The following is a 20,413-nucleotide window of genomic DNA, read 5'->3' as shown; positions in this document are numbered from 1 at the left end:
GTGATAATAACTAGATCTTGTGTCTTGTGTTTATTCATTGATGTAACGTGGGATAAGAAGAGCTTTAGACCTATTCATAGCAAGAGACAGTTTGAGTGTTTTAGAGCGAGTACAGCATACATTGGGTACGAGGTTAAAGAAATTATTAGAAAGAGGAAAAGAAAGAAAAGCACAAAATATAAACAGTACATTTTTAACTTTCATCCTAACTTACAGGAGAAGATCTCCCAACTGAGTGAAAACAAGAATACAAAGTTATACAACTTTAACAATTAACCATGAATTAACGAGCAGGTCCTCTTAATGAGGGCTGCAGAGAAAGCAGGGTGGGTATTACCTTAAAATGGAGGAGTAGTCCTGCAATCTAATTGGGAGCTGTTGTAAGGCATTGCTCATGAACGCCCTAATACACAGAGAATTAAATTATTATCAACCTTTTTCTCCCAATGAAGATTGTCTAGCAGGTATAGATCCTGGCGTCTTCCGTTGGCGGGCTTGGGTCCACTCCCTTCTTTGTGGGAGTGGAGGGGACCTAATCGCAGTTTGTAGCGTTTCCTGATGAGCCGGGGGGTCCTCTATCTGAGGGGGAGGAATGTCTAGTTCCTTGCAAATAGACGGTATGTCCTTGGTAGAGGAACAAGAGAGTCTTCTGCCTTTCCATAATATTATCAGGTGGAAGGGGAAACCCCTTCTATAGGGTATGTTCATTTTCCTCAGCTGCAATGTGATTGGCTTAAGATCTCTTTGTTTGGAGAGTGTCCTTTGAGAGAGGTCTGCAAACACTTGAATGTCAACATTCTCATACCTGATGGGCTGCTGTTCCCTGGCCAATTTCATTAATTCCTCTTTCACTTGGAAATTTGTGATTCGGATTATAACATCCCCTGGTGGTTGGCCGGTTTGTGGTTTGGGACGTAAAGCTCTGTGAGCTATATCAATGTCAATTTTTGTTGGCACCTCTTCTTTCTTTAGGGTGTTGAAAAAATCTTGCAGGTATTGATCCAAATCTGCTGTTGTGATGGCTTCAGGGACTCCTCTTAGCCTGATATTGTGACGCCTGCTGCGATTTTCAGCATCATCAAGTTTGTCTTCAAGCTCAGATATATTTGTGCCTTGCTGCTGGATGATGTTATGTAAATCAGAGATAGCCTCTGTGTGTGCTTCCTGGTTGTTTTCAAGAGTTTCAACTCTGTGGCCTATCTCAGAAATGTCTTTTTTAAGGTTGGATATTTCTTCCTTAATGCACTGTTTAACCTGAGTGATTAATGAGGAGAAATCTTTTTTTGAGGGTAGGGAGTTAAAAAGAGCTGTGGGAATTGTAATGTTATCAGGTGAAGGATCACATTCAGATTCAGAGGAGCTTTGCCCTGAGGTTTTATCTGGGAGATCAGCATCTGCAGAGTTAGTAGCCTTAGTTTCTAAGGTCTTAAAGAAAGTATTAACAGTGTGAGAAGTAGCTTTAAGTTGCTTATTGCCTTTATTTGGTTTGCAGCCTTTTTTGGGAGACATTGTGTCCTTCAAGTGCAGCTGCAAGTGCAAAAAGCAGGTATTTCCAGTGTCAGAGACTTAGTGTGAGGGGTGTAAAAACAAGTGATCTGCAAAGACTGTTAAAGATTTTTCTACTGATGGCTGTATGGTTGCTCCGTTTTACACCTTATTTTGCAGAAGGGGTGTAATTATTTGCTGGAGAAGGTATTTGTAAATATTTACTGAGTGTCAGATGGTATTATCCCCGCAAGTCTTTTTTTTTATCAGAGTATGCTACCAAATATGCCGTTTCAAGCCTTGTGAAGACTGCCCAGCTTTACATATGTATTGTATATTAGATCAATTATATTGGTGATTCAATCGGTCATATGATTCATACATTGCTCTCTTACCGGAGTTCTCCACAATCTGTCTGCTCAGATTTCCTGCTCTGTGAAGGTGCTGCGTGTGAGAACTTTAGTCTAGGCTGCGGCCTACCACGGAACCAGCCCCTATGGCTTTGATAAGTGATCGCAATGCGATCGTCAGGTCAGCTGCGAAATTGGCTAGTGGCAGGTCCGTTGTAGCGATCGACAAGGGTGTAAGTCTTTTTAATTGTGGCTGCAGCCTGAGACTTCTTTAGCTATGATGGCGAGCATGGCCCATGCAGGTGCGCTATTCGTCCGGTATAGCGGGTGTTGCGGCACAGGATTAAGATAAAGATCCTCTGGAACAGGTATCAATATGTTCCTCTACATCCCTGCTATTTTTTTTGCTGTAATTTTAAGCTGGCACTAGCCTAAGTCATTTTCACTCAGATGGGGCTCAGGAGCTCTACAGAAAAGCAGCCATCTCCTAGGCTGGCTAGCTCCGCCCCCCCCCCTCATTTTAGTATTTTTATACATTTTTGTCTGTTTAAGAATCCTTACTCTCTTTTATTTATATCCCTTTCACACTTTTGCCCGCTAAGAGTCGCAACACATAACATCACTTACTTGGGGATCGTTATCACACCCAACCCCCCTGAAATTATTGACCTCAACTATAAAAAAATATGTGACGAGGTTCTCAGGGACCTATCCAACTGGAAGAAGAAATCGCTCTCTTGGCTGGGTAGAATAGGAATCGTTAAGATGAACGTGCTCCCACGAGTTCTTTACATAATGCAAACGATCCCTGCGGTGGCGGCCTCACATTATCTCCAACGCTTACAAGTGGGCATTGAAACATATATTTGGAATGGAATTAGGCCTAGGATCAGAAGGTCCACAATGTATATGCCCAGAGATAAAGGCGGTCTGGGAGTACCGCTACTAAAAGAATACCTAAAAGCGATATTTCTCCAGAGAATTGTGGAGTGGAGTCGCAATTCCCAGGATAAACAATAGATACGTATTGATAACGAAATCCTACAACGTGGTAACTCGGGGGCTCTGGCCTGGGTCTCTGCCCGGAACCGCCCGCAGTCTCTTGCATTGTACCCATTGATTCATGACACTTTGACGATATGGGACAGGGTACTGAGTGAAGGCACATATGTGTCTACTCATACCTCACCAAATGTCCCTTTATGGGTGTAAGGAAAGTGGTTGCAGTAATTGCTCATATAACACTTGCTTAAACTTGTGAGACTTTGCCTTTAAGAGAGTGTGAGCATAAGACACTTGCACTAACTGGTGTGACTTTGCCTTTAAGAGAGTGTGCCTTTAACAGAGTAAAAGACATTAATTAACTTCAAGTAGATGACACTGAATTTTGCTAAGTCATGCTACAAGTGGTAAACAACCGATGGATGCTGATGATAAGAAGTCAAAACCCAGACAGAACAAGGGTGTAACCTTGGCAGGGGTCACTTACTGACATTAAGGAACACATTGGTATAGGGGCTAATGCCATGGTAATATTGTTAATTATTATTAGGTGCAATAGGCTAAGTAATATTATTTGCAATAGGCTAAGTAATAAAGCCATTATTGATGTTTAGCTATTAATTATATCTATGGAAAGATTGTTAAAACTATTATTGATGTATTTGACAAAAGTAACTGCATAAGACCACATAATTAATGTTAGGCAGAAAAACATGTTTGTTTGAAACTAAGGATGACGGCATTGCAGTTTAGTAATATGTCAGAGATAGTACCTGGTCATGCCCTGATAAGCTTGGTTGAGGCTAAAGACAGACTGGCCAGATGTCTTGGGCCACGGCCAACCTCAGAGGGTGCGGTCTCAGGATCTGTGGAGTTGCGCCAAAACTGTTACACAAGTGAACAGTATAAAGAGGGGTACATCTAGGCAATCGGATCAATTGTCATGTCTGATGTCTGAGTCAGTCTGAGTGTCTGTGTATTTGTGGTGTGTGTATTTGAGTGTATTTTTGGGACCCGTGGATGGACGCATCTTCGGTGTTGTTTTTTCCCGCTGATCGCCTGTTTTTCTCCTGGTCTAAAGATTGCCCAGATGTCCCCTCCCATTGCGCCCCAGAAGCGGCAGGATAGGATGATGCAAACAGAGATCACGGTGATGTATTAATTTGTTTAAAACTAGCTAGACTTGTCTTAGGGGTAATACAACATAAGATTGTTATCAGTCGTTGCGCAGGCAACTAAATGTAACTAAAAACTGTATAGATAGTTGTATCTAGAATTGTTTATATAAGCATTGCAATTGCATAGAGTGTTATTAGTATGAATAGTGGTTTGTGGTATTTTGTTCCCATGATTATGTTGCAGAATAAACCATCATTGTTATTATAAGATTGTGAAAACCTGTGTAATGTGTCAGTCATTTCCTTGCTGAAAAGTGATGTATGATAACATCATATCCTGAAAAAAGAATCACATAACATTATTGGCGTAGTCGGTCGGCAGGATGCATAATTGTTTATCACTTGAGCAAAGAAACTGACAGTTTTCTTACTGAATGTGCAGAGCTGATAGACGCAGCTCCGAGCGAAAGTGAAACCCCTTTGTAAGATAAAATAATAAGCCAGAAAAATATATAGTTGTATCTTGCACGGTCAGGAGTATAAATATATATGTTTCTGGATTAGTTAGAATTGAATTGTTAATTCCTCAAATGAGCCATGAAAGCTGTGTAAATAAACAGATATTTCATGGACATAGTCACAATTGTCACCTTGGAATGAAATTAATTGATATTGCACAGGTATATACATATTAACGTATATTGTTACTGTTACTGTGAATTTATTGATTGATGTCAGCAATAATTGAAGGTATTATGAAAATGTTTAGGAAGAAAGTACAAACGGTTCCCCCTTCACGGCCTCAAAATATTGTGGCCTGGCAGGGGACCCCATATCAGGAATTAGCAGGGGAAGTCTTGTCTGGGACTGACCTCCCAGATAACGCTGAATTTTTTGACAAAATAGAACCTTGTGAAGTGTTGAATAGATTACAGAATGTAAAAGTTAAGACACATTCAGACACAGAAAGGTTACATAAGAAATTATGGGTGTTATTACAGGCATACAGAAAGACACACGAGCAGTTAGAGGAAGCTGTAGAGCAGACAGTGTGCCTGCAGAGTCAGAATAAATTGTTATTAAAAAAGAGCCAGTGTTATGAAGATGTAGCTCAACAGGCTGTGGTTAAGGTAGCCAGGGCCAAAGTAAAGCGGAAGGGTGGTAGGTTGAGCAAAAGTAAGTTACAATCAGTATTACAAAGCGGTGCTAATTGGGACCCTGAGAGGTGGGACGGTAATATTTGGGATAGTAGTGATCCGGGAGAGGAGTGGGATGATAGGGACCCTCACAGGGTGACAGCTCACCCTGTTACACGGCGTAAGGTCAATCATGGGCCTGAGGGTGCAGAAAGAGTAGACACAGTAGAGGATTACACGCAGCAAGAGGTATTAGACATAATACGGCAGTATCAACAGAAACCGGGAGAGGACCTCATAACTTGGCTCGTGCGGATGTACGATCAAGGAGGTCATAACGTGACATTAGATAGTCAGGATGCCATGAAATTCATACAGATCACTAGCGATCATGCCATACAACAGGTCCTGCGAATTGGACCTGGCCTGGCCGCTGATGGTATGTTGACGCAGGCATCATTGTTGGTTCAGTGTGCATACGGTGCCAGGGACAAATATCCCACAGAAGGGGATTGGCCCACTGAGGATAGGACATGGCATTCCATTAAGGAGGCCATCCAATTATTAAAGGAATTGGCTATGAAGCATGCGATATATAATGGACACCTGTATGCCCCATATCGCGAGCTACTAACCAATGCCATGAGAAACTATTTGATACGTGGGGCTCCCCGAGCATACAAGTCAGTAATCATGACGTTACTGATAAATCAGACAGGGAATCCCATTTATGAGGTAATGGATGCAATAAGACAAATAGGGGAGCTAGGGGAATGGGATGCCCCAGTAAAGCCTGATAAAGGCAGCGGGCCGCCCCCTCCTAGAGCCAATGCTCCTCCCCGACTGTCAAGGAAAGAGATGTTCACAGAACTCCTCAAAGCAGGGGTAAAGAAGGAACAAATAGATGGGATAGAAACTAAGGAAATGTGGAAGTTATATCAACAGCATGTGGGCAAAAGGATAAATGTGCAAAAGGGAAAGTCCAGTGACCTCATAACAGGTACCGCAGTCGCCCCTTCTGCCCCCACGCTAGATGATATACAAAGGCCTACAACCGGGGAAAGCAAAGAGACCAAGGAGATACTGCAGCTGATATGTGATCAGTTGGAAAGTATAAAAAAGGATAGTAAAGAAGCAGCAACTAAGACCCGGTTATATCCTAGATTGCCTTTGCCTCTGGGATATGGTTACCAGGGAGGGATGAGAGAGAATCAGGTCCCCATGGCCCCGGCTAACACCCCAGAGGCCCAAGGACCTGAGTTGGATGTGCTATCTGTGGGTGATCTGGAAGAATTCTTCCAGAACCCATAGGAATCAGGTCAAACTCACAGTATCAGGGCCGCCTATTTTGATCATCGCCCCCATGTGGAACTAGAGATCCACTGGAGCAAAAATAATGTACAATGTGAGCGGGCTTTGATTGATACGGGAGCGGAGGCCACACTGATACAGGGAAATCCACGGGCTTTCAAGGGGGAAAAGACAATAATTACCGGGCTGGGAGGGAAAACTATAGAGGCAACAAAAGCATGGGTAGATTTAAAGATAGGGCATCTTCCTAAACGGCGATGTTCTGTTTTAATCGTACCCATCCCAGAGTACATAATTGGCATTGATGTGCTAAAGGGAGAAACATTGCGGTTAGAGGATGGAATGTACAGCTTTGGGGTAAGGCCTTATGTGTCCATCAAAACCGTTACTGTAGGAAAATTGTTGATGCCCCCCATACAGGTCCCAGTGGCCTTGAAGAGGGTATACATTTGACAATACCGAATACCGGGAGGGCATAAAGAGATAGGTGACACCATCAAAGATCTAATAGCTGCAGGGGTGGTGAGACCTATCACCACATCTTGGAATAATCCCGTTTGGCCGGTCAAGAAAAGTGATGGGACCTGGCGTATGACTGTGGATTATAGGGAGTTAAATAGTAATACTCCCCCATTAACTGCAGCAGTACCAGATATGGTTACGCTGATAGAAAATATACAGCGTCACCCTGGAAATATGTATGCGGTCATTGACCTGGCAAATGCCTTCTATACAATACCTATAGAGGAGCAGTGCCAAGAGCAATTCGCATACACCTGGCAGGGACGGCAATTCACGTTCACGCGCCTCCCAATGGGCTATGTCCATAGCCCCACAATCTGCCACAGGATTGTGGCAGAACACATGGAGGAAGTTACTCTGCCCCCCAACGTGCAGGTCACACATTATATAGATGATATAATGATACAGGGACCTGATGAGCAAGTAGTGCAACAAGTGTTAGAACAGGTGATAACCCACTTAAAGAGGAAGGGGTGGGAAATCAACCCTGCCAAAATACAAGGGCCAGGAACCTCAGTACGATTCCTTGGTATACAGTGGACAAATGGCCGTAGGGAAATAACCCCTAAAGCCAAGCAGAAAATAGTGGAATTTACATCCCCTAAAACCAAAAAGGAAGCCCAGCGCTTTATTGGGTTATTTGGCTTTTGGCGGCAGCATATACCCCACCTGAGCCAAATACTAGCCCCCATCTACAAGGTTACCAGGAAAAAGTATAGCTTTGAGTGGGGGTCTAAGGAGGAGTTGGCTTTTGAAACTGCAAAACAGGCCATCCAAATGGCGATGGATCTGTGGCCAGTAAAGGAAGGGCCAATAGATTTAAATGTGTCTGTCCACAAGGAACATGCTAATTGGAGCCTTTGGCAGAAACAAGGGAGAGGGAAAGTCCCCCTTGGTTTCTGGACTAGGAAATTGCCTGAGGCAGGTGACCGATACACGCCCTTTGAGCGCCAGTTATGTGCTTGCTACTGGGCTTTAGTGGAAACAGAGGAGCTAACGTTAGGGCATGATGTATTCTTGAGGCCTGAGATTCCCATAATGAACTGGGTAATGGGCACTCCTAAGACCCATAAGATTGGACATGCTCAGGAATCAAGCATCATAAAATGGAAATGGTACATACAGAACAGGGCAAAGACAGGTCCCAAAGGGGTTGCCGCACTGCATGAAAAGGTTGCTGAGCAACCCCTCCAGGGGACAGCCCCCATTCAGGAGACACCAACAGAGGAGTCTCTAGTAAAATGGGGTGTGCCATATGATCAACTGTCAGAAGAACAGCAAGCCCATGCTTGGTTCACTGACGGATCAGCAAAATATGTGGGTTCACAGAGGAGTTGGAAAGCAGTAGCCTACAATCCTGTGACCAAACAGATGCTGGTGTCTACAGGGAAAAATGAAAGTAGCCAATACGCTGAGTTAGTTGCTGTCCATCAGGCCATAGCCTGTGAACAGGGCGAATGCCACGTATACACCGACTCATGGTCAGTGGCAAATGGGCTAGCCACCTGGCTCCCCACCTGGGAACGAAAAGACTCAAAGGAGGTGTGGGGGAAGCAGATATGGCAGGAACTCAGCAGATTGGTTAAGGAAAAGACAGTGACTATTTACCATGTAGATGCCCACACAAATCAGGATTCACTAGAACGGCTGTTCAATTCTATTGCAGATGAGGCAGCCAAAGTCTCCACTGTGGAAAGTGAGGATGTGGATGAGGAGGCTGACAATAAGGGTGTGGCCCAGTGGGCCCACCAAAAAAGTGGACACCTTGGAGAGAGAGCGACTCATAGGTGGGCATTGCAAAGGGGTATCAAGCTATCTATGGAAGTAATAAAAACAGAGATAGCAAATTGTCCTGTATGTCAGCATGTCAGGAAGCGACAGATTCCTGGCATGGTGCAAGGACATATCAAAAGAGGCAAGCTGCCGGGCCAGATCTGGCAGATAGATTTCATAGGACCTCTTCCCTCCAGCAAAGGCTGCCAGTACGTGTGCACGGCTGTGGACACGTACTCAGGCTACCTCATAGCCCACCCATGTAAGCAAGCAACTCAGATAAACACCATTAAGACCCTAGAATTAATCACAAAATTCTATGGCACTCCATTGCAGATACAGAGTGATAATGGTACTCATTTTACAGGACACATGGTATAGGGATATAGTGCAGAAAGGTACATACAATGGATATACCATATACCCTATTATCCCCAAGCAGCAGGATTAATTGAGCGAATGAATGGTTTGCTAAAGCAGCAGTTAAAGAAGCTAGGGGATGGTACCTTGCAGAAGTGGAGGGACCATCTTGAGGAAGCAATTAATGTGTTAAATAACCGTCCTATTACAGATAGTGAGACCCCACTGTCTAGGATGATAAGCAGACAGGAGTACACTGAGTGTCGAGATCAACATGCTGTGGTAACGTGTTGGGAAACTAGCCCTGGGGGTTTAGCGCCCGATAAATTGCTCCCTCCTAGTGGCGGGATATACTTGACCATCCAGGACCAGGTAACAATATCCCCTGAGAGCTCCCAAACCATATCAACAGGGATAGGGGTCCAAATACCTGACAAACATGTGGGTTTCATAGTTCCAATGCCCTCTCTCATAGTCAGAGGTATTAGCATAGTGGAGAAAACGCTAGACCCTGGAAGAACTGGGGAAGTGAAGCTCACCCTCCTCAATAGAGGAAAGGAACAGGGAGACATGTCAGCATTAGAAGTAGTAGCAAAGCTTATAGTTACTCCCACCTGCAACAGTGAGATAGCGGAACAGGAAACTGCAGAAACTAGGGGAAGGGTGGGCATAGGGGCTAAGGTCTGGTTGAAACAAAAAAAGGGCCCCCCCGTGCCTGCAGAGGTGATAGCTAAGGGAGATGACAATGTGGTAATTGTGGTAAAGCAAGGGAGCAATGATTGGCTGCATGTGCCTGCGGGCAAGTGCTATTTACGGAATTAATTTGAAGTATGTTTCCTTCCTAGATTCTTGTTGGCATGGCTGCTATTGTAACCGGTGCTCTGTTGGGACTCCTTTTGGCCACATGCGTAAGCCAAGCACTGATGAGCCAGAGGATGAAACGTGAGGTGTCCGGTGCCAGCTATCACACCTTCTATGAGGGAAGCATGACCGTTCCGTATTGCACAACATGGGCATCCTGCTCCATCCCATTTACCTTTGATGATGACGTAAAAAACATGAAAGGCGCCTGTCTGACCAAAGATGAATATGGAAATTGGATGCTCCTTACCAAGCGAGAAATGGTGGTATTTGAACTATCAGAAGAAGAGACAATTGCCTGTGACATCCCTTCCTTCACTGTACATTGTGTAACTAAAGATTTTTGTTCTGCTGCAGTGACCAGGGAAGACTGTAAGGACTCTAAAAAGGATGAGAGCTGGACAATTGTTTTACCGGATGAGAACTTAATATTTGAATTACAAGAAGGGGTTGGGTTAATTTGTGAAAATCCCAGTACGCCTTCCACTTCCCCAAAACTAACAGTGGGGATTCAGGAACGCATTTTAGGTTGTAAAACATCCACTGATACACAGGTTCGTGCTGTAATGTTAAACATATCATACACTGATGGGGAACCAGAGGGACTGACATATGTGTGTAAATATACAGGAAAGGAGTCATCTGAACCTCTTTTAATGTATATCAGGAGACCTGTAATGGATGGGAAATTATTAAACAACCGACACAAGGGAAAGAGGGACCATGCACGGCGCCATCTAGGCTCCCTGCATGCCTCCTCATGGGAACTTGATAATACCTTTGTAAAAACTGCCAAAGATGTGTTTAATGTGACAAATTTTCAGGGACCATGTTGGGTATGTGGGTTTGTGCCTCACGGGCAGACTAGGGGTTACCCTTATCTAGGTGTACCTTTAACCATGAGTATGCTTGCCGATATGATTGGGAATAAGACTGTGTGGAATTTTACAGGTCTTAACACACCAGGTAGGGATGACTTGCTGGATAAGTTGCATCTAGCTAATAATGTGACTACAGGTGCTATTATGTTTCAAAATCTAGATGGGGATATATATAGTACTAATAACCTAACCCAGCTACCTGACATGATAATGTTAATGTATAACATAGGACGGCTAGTTAAAAATAGGACAGGGGTATTCAACATTAAACTGAAATTCTATGACTTCTCATATTTGACATATGCCCATGAGAAATGGAAGACTAAGTTTGGTGAGCCCAGAGACCTTATTAAAGACTGGTACCAGCTTAATAGGGAAACACTAGCAGGTAACACACGGAATAAGGATGGGAGGAAGCGATTGAATAGGATATGTCCTCCCTTTGTTAAACTGCCAGTGGGATATTATTGGTTGTGTGGGAGGTGGGCAGTAAAGGTAATACCTTGCACCCATTATGGCCCATGCTTTTTAGGATATATATTCCCTGCTTTTAACATAACCACCACGCTTCCACCACCTATGTTGCATAGAACACGAAGATACCTTGACCTGGACAAAATACACAATGGAGTTAAAATTAGTGAAGGTATGCGCCTGCTTGCAACATTTGTCCCTCATTATGGGGCTGCTACAGCCCTCACTAGATTAAATACGCTAGCTGATTTAGTGGATGAAGCTTTTAACGTAACTGGAGATGCAATAAAGCTCTTAGCATTAGAACAGGAACAAATTAGAATGGTGGCATTGCAGAATAGAATGGCTCTAGACTATCTCCTAGCTGCAGAAGGAGGAGTTTGCCAAAGAATCCACCAGCAATGCTGTGTGTAAATAGAAGACAATACAGGTAAAATCAAACATGACCTACACAGACTAGAAGAAGTGCAAAAGCACATACGTGAGGTACATGATGATTCATTTAGCAAATGGCTTAAAGACTTTGACTGGACGTTTGGACTGGGGGGATGGCTTGGAAGCTTAGGAAAAACTATAGTTAAATGGCTATTAATAAGTCTGGCTTGCTTGTGTGGGATATTCATTATAGTAAAAATGTTTGGATGTTTCTGTAATACATTAGGTAGGATGTGTTTTAAACCAAAAGACAATATTACTTGAGTGTTTTAATTATTAAGGTATGTGTTTAAAAACAAGCAAGGTGTCACATGACCAAGGGGTGGAATGTAAGGAAAGTGGTTGCAGTAATTGCTCATATAACACTTGCTTAAACTTGTGAGACTTTGCCTTTAAGAGAGTGTGAGCATAAGACACTTGCACTAACTGGTGTGACTTTGCCTTTAAGAGAGTGTGCCTTTAACAGAGTAAAAGACATTAATTAACTTCAAGTAGATGACACTGAATTTTGCTAAGTCATGCTACAAGTGGTAAACAACCGATGGATGCTGATGATAAGAAGTCAAAACCCAGACAGAACAAGGGTGTAACCTTGGCAGGGGTCACTTACTGACATTAAGGAACACATTGGTATAGGGGCTAATGCCATGGTAATATTGTTAATTATTATTAGGTGCAATAGGCTAAGTAATATTATTTGCAATAGGCTAAGTAATAAAGCCATTATTGATGTTTAGCTATTAATTATATCTATGGAAAGATTGTTAAAACTATTATTGATGTATTTGACAAAAGTAACTGCATAAGACCACATAATTAATGTTAGGCAGAAAAACATGTTTGTTTGAAACTAAGGATGACGGCATTGCAGTTTAGTAATACGTCAGAGATAGTACCTGGTCATGCCCTGATAAGCTTGGTTGAGGCTAAAGACAGACTGGCCAGATGTCTTGGGCCACGGCCAACCTCAGAGGGTGCGGTCTCAGGATCTGTGGAGTTGCGCCAAAACTGTTACACAAGTGAACAGTATAAAGAGGGGTACATCTAGGCAATCGGATCAATTGTCATGTCTGATGTCTGATGTCTGAGTCAGTCTGAGTGTCTGTGTATTTGTGGTGTGTGTATTTGAGTGTATTTTTGGGACCCGTGGATGGACGCATCTTCGGTGTTGTTTTTTCCCGCTGATCGCCTGTTTTTCTCCTGGTCTAAAGATTGCCCAGATGTCCCCTCCCATTGCGCCCCAGAAGCGGCAGGATAGGATGATGCAAACAGAGATCACGGTGATGTATTAATTTGTTTAAAACTAGCTAGACTTGTCTTAGGGGTAATACAACATAAGATTGTTATCAGTCGTTGCGCAGGCAACTAAATGTAACTAAAAACTGTATAGATAGTTGTATCTAGAATTGTTTATATAAGCATTGCAATTGCATAGAGTGTTATAAGTATGAATAGTGGTTTGTGGTATTTTGTTCCCATGATTATGTTGCAGAATAAACCATCATTGTTATTATAAGATTGTGAAAACCTGTGTAATGTGTCAGTCATTTCCTTGCTGAAAAGTGATATATGATAACATCATATCCTGAAAAAAGAATCACATAACAATGGGAAAATCCTGATCTGGGAATGGAGCTCCCAAAACGACCGGTAGGGAGAGGCTACGCCTTAGTGGAAACTGCTTTCTCTAATGCCCTCCAAAATAATAAACTCAAAACACAGACGGAGCTAGCTGAGTGGGATCACGCGACATTCTCATCCTGGTACAGGATGGCGCAAATCACACACGTCTCTTCAATACCTGTAAGGATAGGGAGGCATTGACGAGAAATAGAACGCCTTTCGAGGCTCTATGCACGATGCAGCAATCACCGACGCAATTAATCTCTCTCCTGTACTAGTTCTTGCTGAGTGGGGGCGGTGTTGTCCTCCCGACTTATACCTCCCAATGGCAAGCTGATCTGGGAATGGATATATCCGAAGAGGACCGGCTTAAGATCTTCCGAAAGGTCAAGAAGGCCTCCGTCTCTGCGAGGCTCTTAGAAATGTACTACAAACTAATTAGTAGATGGTATCTAATGCCTCAAAGACTACAGAAAATTTACCCTAACACTGATGGGAGATGCTGGAGGGGCTGCGGAGAAGATGGTTCGTTCCTCCATATCTGGTGGACTTGCCCACATATACTGCCATTCTGGGAGAGGGTGCTGGGAGAAATTAGCAATATATTGGGAACTATCATACCCCCTAAACCAACATATCTGATCTTTCACGATCTGCCCAAAGTGGTGGGAGCGGATAAGCACATACTTCTTCTTCTAATGCTGGGCGGCACGAAGGGACTCATCCCTGTGCACTGGAGGAGTCCTCAGACCCCTACTGTGCAGGAATGGAGACACAAGGTGGGAAACCTCCTCAGGCTGGAGCGCTATCACTTCCTTAAAACTGGGAGGCTTGTCACACACGAGATGATGACTCTGGCCTGGGAGGGCAAACGGCTATAATCAACACACAAACAGCTCTGAAACAACACTTAGTAACTCTCCTCCATGTAACCCACCTTACCTCTTATCCTATCCCCTCCCTCCATCCTTTCCTTTTTTTTTTTTTTTTTCTCTCTCCCCCTCTTCTCTCACCTGTCTTTTCTTGCCCTGCTCTTAACTCTTTCTATACCACTCTGTACGAGTGATGATGTCAGATCTTTAAATTTCAGCAGCATGAATCAAGCGTGCTGAAAATAGATTTATATAACCTTGCTTTAATATCTGATGTCAAATTCCTAAGTTTATGTTCTAACTGACTATAGTATTCTAATACCGCGAGCTCTTAAGGTCGAGGATACAAGCTCAAGATTATAGCTCTGTTCTTAAAGCAAAGAAAACAAAAAATTGATAATTTCAATGGACTTTCATGCTCACATCATTTGCTTCCTTAAAACAATGTACTTCCGATATCTCTGGTATGACAGTATGGGCCGCCTAATGAGATGGGCGAGACCCCTGCTCTCTGTCTAGATTAACTTTGTTCAATGATGGTTGTTATATGTATTTTCTTGCCAAATTTAATAAAGCTTGTTTGAAAATAATAAAAAAAAAAAATCCATAAAACACGCGACTGGTCACCTGAAGGACAATTAAAAAGGCCGTATAAAACCACTTCATGATCTAAAGCTCTTAGACCTGTAAAACACTTTAATAGTGGCCCGGCTAAATGCCACACTTCCTGCACATAAAAACAATTCTAAAATAGATGGACAGATTCATCAGAGGCACAACCTTCACAGGGACATGTTGCTTGTGCCACAAAACCTCTCCTGTGCTGAAAACCCCTGGTTGGAAGACATTGATGAACTTTAGACCAGGCTAAATCTTTCTAAGAGTTTTATATATAAGGCAGGGACACTTTTTGCCAAACCATCTTTGACGTGGCCTCTGAAAAATTAGCCACCGGCTCTAATCTTTGCTCACTTATTAAGGCAGATGTTAATTTCTTTTACTCACATAAAGTATTAGGACTAAAACTCTGGAGGTGATAGAGGCGAATATTCTTTTCTAAAATAACGTACTGCTGAGGTGGATTTAAAAGCGTAGGAAATTTAAAAGATATTGGGGCGGAATTATCAAGTTCCATATGGAGCTTGATGCCCCTGTTTCCGCGTGAGCCTTGAGGCTCGGCGGAAACAGCAGTTATGGTGCAGCGGTCTAAAGACTTAGAAAAAGGAAGAACGCTTGCATTTTTCTCTTGCAAGGTGTATCCAGTCCACGGATCATCCATTACTTGTGGGATATTCTCATTCCCAACAGGAAGTTTCAAGAGGACACCCACAGCAGAGCTGTTATATAGCTCCTCCCCTAACTGCCATATCCAGTCATTCTCTTGCAACTCTCAACACGCATGGAGGTAGTAAGAGAGAGTGGTGAAATATAGTTAGTTTTTTATCTTCAATCAAAAGTTTGTTATTTTAAATGGTACCGGAGTTGTACTATTTTATCCCAGGCAGTAAAAGAAGAAGAATCTGCCTGAGTTTTCTATGATCTTAGCAGGTTGTAACTAAGATCCATTGCTGTTCTCACATATGTCTGAGGAGAGAGGTAACTTCAGCGGGAGAATGGCGTGCAGGTTACTCTGCTATGAGGTATGTGCAGTTACAATTTTTTCTAGAAATGGAAAATGCTAGAAAATGCTGCTGATACCGGATTAATGTAAGTTAAGCCTGAATACAGTGATTTAATAGCGACTGGTATCATGCTTACTCTCAGGGGTAATACCCTTATAAAAATGCAATATAAAACGTTTGCTGGCATGTTTAATCGTTTTTATATATGCTTTGGTGATAAAACTTTATTGGGGCCTAGTTTTTTCCACATGGCTGGCTTAAATTTTGCCTAGAAACAGTTTCCTGAGGCTTTCCACTGTTGTAGTATAAAAGTTACAGTTGTTGCAGTTAAAATTACAAACTGTGACATCCAGCTTCCCTCAGGAGTCCCCTGTATGCTATAGGACATCTCTAAAGGGCTCAAAGGCTTTCCAAAGTCGTTTATTGGGGAAGGTAGGGCCACAGCAGGCTGTGGCAGTTTGTTGTGTCTGTTAAAAAAACGTCTATATCGTTTTTTTGATCCGTTTTGTGAATTAAGGGGTTAATCATCCATTTGCAAGTGGGTGCAATGCTCTGTTAACTTATTACATACACTGTAAAAATTTTGTTTGATTTACTGCCTTTTTTTCACTGTTTTTCAAATTTTGACAAAATTTGTTTCTCTTAAAGGCACAGTACCGTTTTTTATATTTGCTTGTTAACTTGATTTAAAGTGTTTTCCAAGCTTGCTAGTCTCATTGCTAGTCTGTACAAACATGTCTGACATAGAGGAAACTCCTTGTTCATTATGTTTAAAAGCCATGGTGGAACCCCCTCTTAGAATGTGTACCAAATGTACTGATTTCACTTTAAGCAATAAAGATCATATTCTGTCTTTAAAAAAATTTATCACCAGAGGAATCTGACGAGGGGGAAGTTATGCCGACTAACTCTCCCCACGTGTCAGATCCTTTGACTCCCGCTCAAGGGACTCACGCTCAAATGGCGCCAAGTACATCTAGGGCGCCCATAGCGATTACTTTACAAGACATAGCGGCAGTCATGGATAATACACTGTCAGCGGTATTAACCAGACTACCTAAATTTAGAGGTAAGCGAGATAGCTCTGGGGTTAGACGAAATGCAGAGCATACTGACACTTTAAGAACCATGTCTGATACTGCCTCACAATATGCAGAAGCTGAGGAAGGAGAGCTTCAGTCTGTGGGTGATGTTTCTGACTCAGGAAAGATGATACAACCTGATTCTGGTATTTCTACATTTAAATTTAAGCTTGAACACCTCCACGTGTTTCTCAGGGAGGTTTTAGCTGCTCTGAATGACTGTGATACAATTGCAGTGCCAGAGAAATTGTGTAGACTGGATAAATACTATGCAGTGCCGGTGTGTACTGATGTTTTTCCAATACCTAAAAGGTTTACAGAAATTATTAATAAGGAATGGGATAGACCAGGTGTGACGTTCTCTTCCCCTCCTAATTTTAGAAAAATGTTTCCAATAGACGCCACCACACGGAACTTATGACAGACAGTTCCTAAGGTGGAGGGAGCAGTTTCTACTTTAGCAAAGCGTACTACTATCCCTGTCGAGGACAGTTGTGCTTTTTTAGATCCAATGGATAAAAAATTAGAAGGTTACCTTAAGAAAATGTTTATTCAATAAGGTTTTATCCTACAGCCCCTTGCATGCATTGCTCCTGTCACTGCTGCTGCGGCGTTCTGGTTTGAGTCTCTGGAAGAGGCTTTACAGGTAGCGACTCCATTGGATGACATACTTAGCAAGCTTAGAGCACTTAAGCTAGCCAATTCCTTTGTTTTCTGATGCCATTGTTCATTTGACTAAACTAATGGCTAAGAATTCTGGTTTTGCTATACAGGCGCGCAGGGCGCTATGGCTTAAATCATGGTCAGCTGACGTGACTTAAAAATCTAAGCTGCTTAACATTCCCTTCAAGGGGCAGACCTTATTCGGGCCTGGTTTGAAGGAGATTATTGCTGATATCACTGGAGGAAAAGGTCATGCCCTTCCTCAGGACAGGTCCAAATCAAGGGCCAAACAGTCTAATTTTCGTGCCTTTCAAAACTTCAAGGCAAGTGCGGCATGAACTTCCTCTAATGCAAACAAGAGGGAACTTTTGCTCAGTCCAAGATGGTCTGGAGACCAAACCAGACCTGGGACAAAGGTAAGCAGGCCAAAAAGCCTGCTGCTGCCTCTAAGACAGCATGAAGGAACGGCCCCCTATTCGGTAACGGATCTAGTAGGGGGCAGACTTTCGCTCTTCGCCCAGGCGTGGGCAAGAGATGTCCAGGATCCCTGGGTGTTGGAAATTATATCCTAGGGATATCTTCTGGACTTCAAAGCTTCCCCCCCAAAAGGGAGATTTCACCTTTCACAATTATCTGCAAACCAGATAAAGAGAGAGGCATTCTTACACTGTGTACGAGACCTCCTAGTTATGGGAGTGATCCATCCAGTTCCAAAGGAGGAACAGGGACAGGGTTTTTACTCAAATCTGTTTGTGGTTCCCAAAAAAGAGGGAACCTTCAGACCAATTTTGAATCTAAAGATCTTAAACAAATTCCTCAGAGTTCCATCATTCAAGATGGAAACTATTCGTACCATCCTACCTATGATCCAGGAGGGTCAATATATGACTACAGTGGATTTAAAGGATGCTTATCTTCACATTCCGATAACAAAGATCATCATCGGTTTCTCAGGTTTGCCTTTCTTGACAGGCATTACCAGTTTGTAGCTCTTCTCTTTGGATTAGCTACAGCCCCAAGAATCTTTAGGAAGGTTCTAGGGTCGCTTCTGGCGGTCCTAAGGCCGCGGGGCATAGCAGTGGCCCCTTATTTAGACAACATCCTTATACAGGCGTCAAACTTCCAAATTGCCAAGTCTCATATGGACGTAGTACTGGCATTTCTGAGATCGCATGGGTGGAAAGTGAACGAGGAAAAGAGTTCTCTATCCCCACTCACAAGAGTTTCCTTCCTAGGGACTCTGATAGATTCTGTAGAAATGAAAATTTACCTGACGGAGTCCAGGTTATCAAAGCTTCTAAATTCCTGCCGTGTTCTTCATTCCATTCCGCGCCCTTCGGTGGCTCAGTGCATGGAAGTAATCGGCTTAATGGTAGCGGCAATGGACATAGTGCCGTTTGCACGCCTACATCTCAGACCGCTGCAACTATGCATGCTCAGTCAGTGGAATGGGGATTACACAGATTTGTCCCCTCTACTAAATCTGGATCAAGAGACCAGGGATTCTCTTCTCTGGTGGCTATCTCGGGTCCATCTGTCCAAAGGTATGACCTTTCGCAGGCCAGATTGGACAATTGTAATAACAAATGCCAGCCTTCTAGGTTGGGGTGCAGTCTGGAACTCCCTGAAGGCTCAGGGATCGTGGAATCAGGAGGAGACACTCCTTCCAATAAATATTCTGGAAGAGCGATATTCAATGCCCTTCAGGCTTGGCCTCAGTTAGCAACTCTGAGGTACATCAGATTTCAGTCGGACAACATCACGACTGTGGCTTACATCAACCATCAAGGGGGAACAAGAAGTTCCCTAGCGATGTTAGAAGTCTCAAAGATAATTCGCTGGGCAGAGACTCACTCTTGCCACCTATCAGCTATCCATATCCCAGGTGTAGAGAACTGGGAGGCGGATTTTTTTAAGTCATCAGACTTTTCATCCGGGAGAGTGGGAACTCCATCCGGAGGTGTTTGCACAATTGATTCATCGTTGGGGCAAACCAGAACTGGATCTCATGGCATCTCGCTAGAATGCCAAGCTTCCTTGTTACGGATCCAGGTCCAGGGATCCCAAGGCAATGCTAATAGATGCTCTAGCAGCGCCCTGGTCTTTCAACCTGGCTTATGTGTTTCCACCGTTTCCTCTGCTCCCTCGACTGATTGCCAAGGTCAATAGAAAGGGGATAAACCTAAGCGCCGGAAGGAAAAACCTCTGGGCCTGGGGGCGGGTGACTCCTAGCTAGTACCCTAAAAGGAGAATGTATGAAAAGGTAGTAAACCCAGGCGCCTACCCTAAGGAGGCTAAGGTAAAAGAGTCAGATGAAGGCTTAAAATAATTTAAGTTTAATAAAAGTGATTCCACACAGAAACCACTTAACACAAAACACTTCAATAAGAAATTATATATAGCACAAATAAAAACAATGGTATGATAATAAAATACACTTCATGGATCCATGAGTGGGAGATATAACCTTCAATGTATAATAATAAAAGTACAGCCTTCCATGTATAATAATAAAAATACAGAAATGCACAGCAATAAAAAAGTTCAACAGCAATAAAAAAGTTCAGAATTGAGTCAGCAATAAAAAACAGTAAAGAACAATAAAACAATGGTGGTGGTCCTACTCTTCAAAAAATCATATAAAATAACAGGTGTAAAAATAGTGTAAAAAATGGTGTAGAATATAGTGATAAAAAAGTGTCAGAGTCCACAATAATTCACAGAAAAAATGTGTCAATAGTCCACGATAATCCACAAAAAATATCCTATTGATGAAGGTGGTTCAACCACCTAGGTGCTGAAATAATCCAATGATGAACAAGTGAAAAATAAATCCAAATAAA

General features: G+C 42.9%; 1 protein-coding gene across 1 annotated transcript; it reads left to right on the top strand.

Moving 5' to 3' along the window:
- The first annotated feature begins 6,744 nt into the window (after positions 1–6,744).
- Positions 6,745–9,078, top strand: LOC128658084 (uncharacterized). The gene is given in 1 exon segment (XM_053712538.1): positions 6,745–9,078. A coding segment is annotated over 1 exon segment (2,334 nt).
- Positions 9,079–20,413: the final 11,335 nt, after the last annotated feature.

Source organism: Bombina bombina, chromosome 4 (assembly GCF_027579735.1).
Source record: "Bombina bombina isolate aBomBom1 chromosome 4, aBomBom1.pri, whole genome shotgun sequence".
Taxonomy (NCBI): domain Eukaryota; kingdom Metazoa; phylum Chordata; class Amphibia; order Anura; family Bombinatoridae; genus Bombina; species Bombina bombina.
Note: the sequence above shows the minus strand (reverse complement) of the source record. Positions and strands in the feature narration are given on the sequence as shown.